Raw genomic sequence first — 9,716 nt, 5'->3', positions numbered from 1 at the left:
CCAGTAAAACAGCACAAAGGAGATATGATATAATGATGTCCTGAAGGCATTAAAGAGAATTCCAGTTCCTGCCTTTCTGTGCTCCTAGTTCCAGTGAACCAGTGCCGACACGTCACAAAACCTTCCGGGCTAGTTTATCTGGGTGAGGTTAGTTTCATTGTCAGGGGAGGAGACTTTTCCACCTGCTTCTGTTCACTTTTTAAAGCTTGCTGTGTTTCCGACCAACACACAGCAACACTTGGAATCTCTCTGTGGTTTTATTTTGACCGGATCCGGGACTTTAAACCAGCCATGGTGGTTCGAGCTTCTCCGAACCGGTTTATTTTGCTTCTTATAGCGGTGAGTTTGTTTATATTTATTCTTGTCTCCCCCTTTCAAACTAAGTTTAAAATGATGTTTTATGCAGACTCCAATGACATTCCTTAGCCTACTAAAGATACAAATTTCCTTTATTTAAAAAAGAAAGTAGGTTATATTTACTTTTCATACTTGCTAGAGGTACCTGATTTATAATATATAGCTACAAAATAAAAGTAGGCTACACTTGGGAAAATGAAGTATACTTCTTTTTGGTAAGATACATTTTTAAATGGTTAGATTTGATCATCTGATTGATTTTTTTTCCAAGTCTAAAATGACCAATAAAGTTTCTGTTTTAGCTGTGTTCAGTAACTACTCTTTACTGATTAATTCATGTAAACTGATAAACAAATAACCTGATCCCATAGAAGGACTTCTTGTGTTTAAAGCCATGATTAATGTTGTAATTACATGTATTATTACCTAACAGTATATTTTTAAATAAACCAAAAACTGCATTTTTTTTTTACAGAATTAAAGCATTTTGTAAGTGGCATTAAAGGCCTAGCATTCTTTAATGAATACCGCCCACCACCTTTCAGGGAAGAGAAAAATGATTAAGTGCAATGGATAGAGCTTTAAGAGATTGAAGGTAGAGTCAGTTTAAGTAAAAAAATATGACTCAAATCTTTGCTTTAACATTGAAAATCTAGAAAACCTGAGTCTAATTTGAACAAAACAAACTAGATACAATTTTTAGGAGAAGGAGGAAATAAATGCTCTTATCATTGGCTAGCTAGAGTTTGTTTATTTATTTATTTATTTGTTAACTGAAACTATATGATCTAGAACACCACACAACTGAAACAGGCACTAATAAAAATATATACTGTATTTAAAAAAGATGAATCGGAAATCAAGGGGAAAACAATTTCACTGTTTTCCATCGACCGCAGCATTGCCACTTCCAGGCTCTCAGAAACATGTTCTGGACATAACATTAACATGAAAGTCAGTCGGTATTTTCATAAAATATTATTTTTGGTGTTATCTTGATTGAATGCTGTGAGTCTGAATGTACCTTTTGAGGTTGTTGAACTAGAGTATCATTTTCATCGCAAGCATTTTCAACGCAAAACTATTACAAATCCTTTATTTTTATTTTACAAAAAAGATCTGTGAGAATCCAACAAATTTCATCAGTTTAAATTATTGAAGTTTTATGATTTGTTAAATTATAGTATTTTACAAGTTATGTTTAATGCTCATAAAAATATATTACCTGTAAATATTCAATAACATTTTAATAAAAGAGAGTCAATATAATCTTTAGGGAATAGAGATTCTTAAATATCCTCCATTTCAAATTAGTTTAAAGGAACGCTTTTCTGTAATTAAAGAAATACGTTAATGGAATAATTTTGATCATCATATTAAAACCTTCAAAACAATTTATATGTTTAAAAATACAATAAAAGGTTGTTGACTTTATGCTGTTTTGGTTTCGGGGTTTGAGTGTGTTTGTAACCTGTAATATTATTTGTTTATTTATTTTAGAAAAAAAGTGGCAGGTGTCATAAGATTTTTGTTTTCCTTTCATTTCATTTATGTTTTATATTGTGTAATTTTTTTCATTTGATTTCAATTCAATTCAGTTCAAAAACTTTATTCATTTCTTTAAAAACAAATTAATTCTATATACAAAAACAGAGAATTATATACAAATCATAAATAAAATGAAAAGAAAAGCAGCAGAAAAAAAGAAAAAAATCTTAAATTATCTGCTCCTTTTCCCCCAAGTATAAGTTCACACAATAATAATATAACAAAACAAAACAAAACACAAAACAATAACATGTAACGAATGAAAGAATATTTAAAATTTAAAATAAATAAATCACCTATAAACTGCAAGAAGAAGTGTCAGAATCCATTCAATCAAAAATGTAGTGAAATAATAATTTCTTTGCTTTGTCCCACTAAAACATCAAAGGGACGAATGAATGTGATGCACAGTACAAAGTGACACCAGCAGAACGCTCACTTTATCTGTAATACAGGGATTGTCACTTACTTTGTGTCTTATAATTTTAGACCAGGCGTGGGGAAACTCTGGTCACCGGGTCAAACTCTAGGTTTTGTGTTTCAACCCATCAAATGTTGGAACAAAATTATTCAAACTGTAGTAAAGAAAACATTTATGTTGATTTTATTCTGTAACGTCCAGCCTTTCAATTCAACATCACTAGACGGTGCTCTGCAGGCGTTTGTTTAATCAAATCTCATCTACCCTCTCTACTAAGGATGGGATGTGATTCTTTTAAGGGAACCGGATTTTGGGGAACGGTTCACTTCAAAGAGCCAGTCAGTGATGTCTTTATGGCCTACATCACTACGTACAGCTGTAGGCCATATGTGGCGACATAAAGAGCCGTAACACAAGACTTGTCACCCACACACACACACACACACACACACCTCGCCTTTGCTCTGAGCTCGTGTTCACCATAAATGTTCCTCCCCTTTACCTCTCCTCATTCACCTGGAAAAGAAAAGGAGGAGATTGTGTGTCTGCATCTGAGGATAAAAATACGAGGAAATCACGCGAAGGAAAAACTAAAAATGGAACTAATACTTTTATGTTTAAGCCAGTAATTCATGAAAATCTAGGTCATTAAAGGATGTCATGAATTACTGGCTTAAACATAAAAGCGTTACAAGAGTAAAGGTTCCCATTTGTTTGCGACTCGGTTCATTTTAAAGAGCCGTTCAAAAGTTCAAATTCGAATCGTTTGCGAACGTCACATCTTCCTGCTCTACATCACTTTGATGCAACGCTGATCCTGTCTTGTCACAGTGAGTGCACTGGAGGAAAATAAAAATACATAGTGAGTAGGGTTGGGCATAATCATATCATCTGCAATTAATCATCAGAAAAGCATTAATCGATTATTTTTTGGCACTTGACGATTAATACGATTAATGCCACCAGGCAGACTGACTGGATATTTCCCCAGACAGTTTGCTTGATGCTCCTCTCCACTTCAAGTATGACAAACATAAAAAAACGTAATTAATTTATCTATCAACACAATTTAAAATTTGATGTATAGCCCAAAGTCTGTAATTTTGACAATTTGGAACAGACTTTTATGAAGAGCAAATCTTTCCCACTAAACTGGTCATGTGACCAGGACATAAGGGTGTCCAGGGACTCCAGGGGATTAATCGTCAAATTAATCGTTATCGATTAAAAACCACAAATAATCGTGATTAATTTTTTTTGCCAGTATCGCCCAACCCTAATAGTGAGTGCCAAATTCTGCCAAATTGGTATTGAAGTATTCAAAGAATAAAAAATGGTGCCATTTCCCTCCCAAACATGATGTGGGCAACAAAGTCCAATTAAAGAATCAAACACCAAAACTATTCATCTGCTGGGATTGAAACTGGCCAAAGCAAACAAAGAAGAGTTTTTTTTAAAACAATGTATGATTGAGACAGCAAAACTCCTGTAATTCAAGATTTAAATCAAATTTAAAAATAAGTTTGTCTTGCAGAACAGAGCCAAAAAAACATTTATTAAAAAAGTCACTCAAAAGTTATACTGCTGGCACTGGATGAAAGTAACACAACACAAAAGACTCTTAAATTTTTGTTAGAGTTACTGAGAATTTAGACTTAACAAAATAACAGATCCATCCATCCATCCATTTTCTTCCACCTATCCGGGGTCGGGTCGCGGGGGCAGCAGCTTCAGAAGGGAGGCCCAGACCTCCCTTTCCCCAGCCACTTCTTCCAGCTCCTCCGGGGGAACTCCAAGGCGTTCCCAGGCCAGCCGAGAGACATAGTCCCTCCAGCGTGTCCTGAGTCTTCCTCGGGGCCTCCTCCCGGTGGGACGTGCCCGGAATACCTCTCCAGGGAGGCGTCCAGGAGGCATCCTTACCAGATGCCCGAGCCACCTCAACTGGCTCCTCTCGATGTGGAGGAGCAGCGGCTCTACTCTGAGTCCCTCCCGGATGACCGAGCTTCTCACCCTATCTCTAAGGGAGAGTCCAGCCACCCTGTGGAGGAAACCCATTTCGGCCGCTTGTATCCGGGACCTCGTTCTTTCGGTCATGACCCAAAGCTCATGACCATAGATGAGGGTAGGAACGTAGATCGACCGGTAAATCGAGAGCTTCGCTTTCTGACTCAGCTCTCTCTTCACCACGACGGACCGGTACAGCGCCCGCTTTACAGCAGACGCTGCGCCAATCCGCCTGTCGATCTCCCGCTCCGTTCTTCCCCCATTCGTGAACAAGATCCCCAGATACTTAAACTCCTCCACTTGAGACAGGGCGACCCCCCTGACCCGGAGAAGGCACTCTGCCCTTTTCCGGCTCAAGACCATGGCCTCGGATTTGGAGGCACTGAGCTTCATCCCGGCCGCTTCGCACTCGGCCGCGAACCGCTCCAGCGAGAGCTGCAGATCTCATTCCGATGAAGCCAACAGGACCACATCATCCGCAAAAAGCAGAGATGCGATCCTAAGGCCACCAAAACGGATCCCCTCAACACCTCGGCTGCGCCTAGAAATTCTGTCCATGAAAGTAATGAACAGAATCGGTGACAAAGGGCAGCCTTGGCGGAGTCCAACTCTCACCGGAAACGAGCCCGACTTACTGCCGTCAAAAATAACAGATTTGACCATAAAATTGTAAACCTCATATTGCTCAAGCTCTACTAAGACATGTAAAAGAACACGCTCAGGAAATATTAAAAAGACACAGCCAATGACTCATTAAGGTCACCACGGTAACCACTTACAAGATAGACAAACAGAAATTTAGAGTTAAACATAAAGGCTTTTTTATACTTTGAGCTGCACGTCTTGTTCCCCCTGCTGAGTGACAAAAAAATTGCACAACTTCTGTCTGCTCCCGCTGCCATCCCCCGGTGACAGGTGTCTTGTGCATTTCTCTGTGTCAGAACTGTGAGGTGTCGACCTTGCGGCTGGGAGTGTGTGATTGGTTTGAACTTCGTGGGTGTGTTTGTTCATGAGGAACAGCCGCTGCAGCGCTGAGGAGCAGGACTCTGATCAGCTCTGCCTTCTGCAGCTTATTTTGTTTAAAACGATTTTTTTTCCTGAAGCCACTTGTTAAAAGAGCTAGACTGAATTGAATTCTGATTTTAAGATTTTCACGTCTTTTTTTCCCCCATCACCAACATAAAAAATGTTTTTCCTCCAGGGACTCTTCTTCACTCAACACAACACTGATCATTGAGTAATAAAAATAGTAAGAAGAAATAAATAAAAAAACACACAATATCCAGCCATCTTTATGACTGTTTGTGTACTTGTATGTGTTGTGGGAGTGCAGAGGGAGGAGCTATGCTATGATAATTCATTGTCCGCCACGTCTTCAGCCCCTTTATACTCGCTCAGGAAAAAGTTGCCCAATACTACACGCTGTCTCACGTCTTACTGAAATATAATCCAAGGTTAATCCTCGGTGACAAGCTGAGACTGAAAATTTCCCAAATATGTTCCATTTTTTAAAGGACGGGTAAAATTGCTGGGAGAATGATTGGTTTTCTTCAGTTCGAAGCATGATTCTGACTGAGGTGACCACGTTTGCTGAGAGACCACTGAGAAACCATTGGAAGATCACTGGGTGCCCTTCGTGGAAAAGGCACTCAACTAAAACACTGAATGTTCTGCTGAAATGCTTTTACTGTATTTTTGCTGATAGTTGCTCATTGAGTTGTTTTTTTATTGAGTTATTAAAATACAAACAGCTGCTTCAAGAGACCCTCAGACATCCATCAGCTAGATCATATATTCTATACTGAGAACTATCTATCACTCTTATTCTGCATTACTGCATTACTGCACCTTATTCACAATCATCTACCTCTACACTGCTGCTGTCGTATTAATACTTAATTTTCACTTTGAATACTGCTGTCATATAGTTTATTTATTTATTTATTTTTTGTGAATAACACTGTAAAGCACACCGCACAGATATATATCCTGGTTAAGTGAAGTATAATGTGAATCTCTCTGTATATTGTGTAATATGTGTAAATTATATGTAAAGTGTCTGTACAGTGTTAATACTAGAGAGACACGAACAGCCAGAAAAAAATTCCTTGTGTGTGTCAACATACTTGGCCAATAAACCTGATTCTGATTCTTTTCATGAGTTTTCTTGAAGTTTGCTCTAGTTCATGTTGAACTGTGGTCCTCAAGTGTTGTTGCAATCCAGCATGTTTTTCCTTGTTTCAGTTCTCAAACTCACCTGATTTGCATGAATGGATGATTAACAGGCTTCTACAGGATTTGAGAGAAACAGTAATTAAACTGAATCAGGTGTGTTGGAACTGAGAAACAAGGGAAAAAAATGCAGGATAGCCTTCGAGGACCTGAGCTTGACAGCCCTGCTTTAGTTGATTAATGAGACTTTCAAGGTAAGAAGTGGGCTTTGGGTGAAGTCTGAACTAACTGCAGAATGTTTTATGTCGTGTTACAGCTCCAGGTTGTTCTTGTGGTGAGGGCAGGTCCCAGAGACAAACTGGTGAGGAAGAAAAGAGAATGGATTCTCCCTCCAAAACCTCTGATAGAAAATCATGATTACACTAAGCAGGAATCTATCGCCAGAGTAAGTCACTGTTTTTCTCAACTGTCTAACTTTGATACACAGCTAAGTGGAGTCTGTGTTGTTAATCACTCTGTTATTACCACATTAAAATTTATCTCAATATCTGTAAAACGCACAGAGTTATAGTCATTTATATATATATAATTTATTATATTGTTAACATCTTGTGCAATAAATACTCGTCTGCATTTAAAGCACTGAGCATGCAGTACCTGCTGACCTTTATTTTTGGATTTAAATATTCTAATAAGTATGTAACTACACATGACTTCCTCTTTGATATTTACCATATCATTAATGTCAGTGACCAACCTCTTATGTGTATCCTCCTAAATAAAAAGATCTAAGCCACAAAGATCACTTTGCCTGACCTTCAGCTTTGAGCTTTGGTTAGACCGTAAAATATTTTCAGACCTCTGCTGGGCCAAGAGCAATGAATTCTGCTGGAAATAAATAGCTCCATTCAGGAGTGACAGAGCACACAAGACAGTGTGACTGACAGCCAACGCACAGACGGACAACCAGAGGACAGTATGCCTCCTGGGGCAGGGGCATAAAAATAAATTTGGTTAATATAAGATTATAAAACTTGGTTAGATGAACAGTTTTTACAGTGAAGTGACTGCCTACTGCTCAGAAACATTAACAGATTCGTCTCCCAGCAGTGCTAAGGCCATGTTTAGAGGTTCAAGTAGGATTAATGTGGCCTAAAGCATTTACCGTACATTCATCAAATTTGTGTTGTATCATACAATATATTTTCCCTTTTTTTAACCAGGTATTTTATTTGTACATCAGGGAGTTAGAAAAAATAGCTAGTTTTATTTTACCAATCATCATAACCTTGACCTTTGAGCCTTTCATGCCCAAATCAAATCAGACTGAGCCTAATGGAGTTACTATGCCTATTTATAAGTAAATAAATAATTTCAATCAGGAGATATCCTGTACACAAAACCACCCATGATGGACGAACACCACACTAACACACAGACACCCAGAGATCAGTCTGCCTCTGGCCCCAGTGGGCGGAGGCAGAGCAATAATTAATAATAATTAATTCATTTGATTTGAAAGTTAATCAGCTGTAGATGTATAACCAATGGCCACTTTCTGCAGAATTAATTACAATTTGTGGTTCATGGGATATTTTTCTAACATATGCAACTTACAATGCATATCCAAAAAAACATACATACAATCAAAAACAATGTTGTACACATTTGCTTTTTGGCTGTGAACAATAAAGAAATCAAAGAAATGTGAGCAATACCAACTGAAAAAACTCAAAGTCAACTAATATATAAAGCTAACCACAACAGAAGCTATTGTTCGATCTCTGCATACTGTGCATGTCTGTCCAAGTTTCAGTTCCTAAACCATTTTTTTTCCTATTTAGTGTTTCACCAACCTTTAGATTTGTGTAATATGTGTGTTTTTAACATTTAGTTGTTCAACTGTGCAAAGATTAGGAAGCAGCCACCAGAACATTTACCTTGTGGTTTATCTGTTGATTGTCTCTTTCTGTTTCAGATTCGATCAGACAGAGAATTTGACGAACCGTTTTTCTACTCATTAGAAGGCATCGGTGCAAGCCTACCTCCCTATCATGTGTTTGTGGTTGACCCTAATACTGGAAATGTTCGTGTGACCAGTAAATTGGACAGAGAGGAAATCGCTGAATACATTGTGAGTTATTCTGTAACATTACCTCCTAGAAGTGATGAGACTGTTTGTAAACTTTGAACAAACCAAAAAATATTTAAATAAGTTGAAAATGATTTACCGATGATTTTGCTGTTCAAAAATGTGTCTGAGCAAAACAGAAATCTACTGGATTTCTTCTTAAAAACTTTATTCTCAATCTTCTGACTCCAATCATGTTCACAGCACTCAGCATAGGCCTTGGGCTGTATCTGAAAACCCAAACAAAACACAGCCGTCCTGCCCTGAGCAGAGACTGCAAAACACTAACAACTTCTTTCTACTATAATAATGAACTGGTCTTATTTCTCATCCTGTTACACGCCTGGAGGTGTTACCTTTTACGTCAGACGTAGAATGTAACTCGTTTTGGTTGAGGCTAAAAGAAAGAACACATGACACACACCAACTCTTTCTCTACTTTCACCTTACTTGCAATGATCAGAAAGTACAAAATACAATACTGCATCTAACGTTCAATTAATCAGTTATAAAATTTCCTTCAGGTAAATGAAAATTTTCTGCAAAACTGCTGTGGATACGCGGAGAGTTGAAAAACTGTGAATAAATTATTACCAGAATTGCAACAGAAGGTAAAATTAGCAACACTGGGCTAGGCCTGTCGCGATAGTCAATAAATCAATTAATTGCACGATAATTTTTTTTGAGGTCGGTAAAAAAAAAGGGGACGATAAGTTTCATTTTCCTGCTTGTTTGTTTACTTCGTGTCTCTCCCTCTCTCTGCTCCGCTGCACAGGATGAGCTCCTGTGATGAGCTCCTGCAGTTGACTCCTCCCCTCCTGTTTTCTTAGTGTGGGAGGAGTCAGCTCTCGCTTTAGCGTGAGAGCTCGTAACTAAAGAAACGCTTCAAAGCAGAACGGGGCTGCAGCAAGTGTCGGGGCACTAGAGCCTGGATTTCGCTGCGGAGGGAGGGAGGGAGAGACAGAGAGAGAGAGAGAGAGAGAGACAGAGAAGACAGAGAGAGAAGGAGAGAGAGAGAGAGAGAGAGAGAGAGAGAGAGAGAGAGAGAGAGAGACAGAGAGACAGAGAGACAGAGAGAGAGAG

At 38.4% G+C, this 9,716-nt stretch overlaps 1 protein-coding gene across 1 annotated transcript in view; it reads left to right on the top strand.

Annotated features, from left to right (window-relative positions):
* The first annotated feature begins 240 nt into the window (after positions 1 to 240).
* The window catches only part of dsg2.1 (desmoglein 2, tandem duplicate 1), a 23,183-nt gene continuing 13,707 nt past the window's right edge, over positions 241 to 9,716 (top strand). Inside the window, exons 1-3 of the mRNA XM_014017437.1 lie at positions 241 to 339; positions 6,819 to 6,947; positions 8,481 to 8,636. Of these exons, the coding sequence (XP_013872891.1) occupies positions 292 to 339; positions 6,819 to 6,947; positions 8,481 to 8,636 (333 nt within the window). The 5' untranslated portion in view covers positions 241 to 291. The remainder of the gene's footprint in view (positions 340 to 6,818; positions 6,948 to 8,480; positions 8,637 to 9,716) is intronic.

The sequence above is a fragment of the Austrofundulus limnaeus genome, unplaced genomic scaffold (genome assembly GCF_001266775.1).
Source record: "Austrofundulus limnaeus strain Quisiro unplaced genomic scaffold, Austrofundulus_limnaeus-1.0 Scaffold168, whole genome shotgun sequence".
In the NCBI taxonomy this organism is placed as follows: Eukaryota; Metazoa; Chordata; class Actinopteri; order Cyprinodontiformes; family Rivulidae; genus Austrofundulus; species Austrofundulus limnaeus.
The sequence above is the reverse complement of the archived record's forward strand: the minus strand, read 5'-3'. Positions and strand labels throughout refer to the sequence as shown.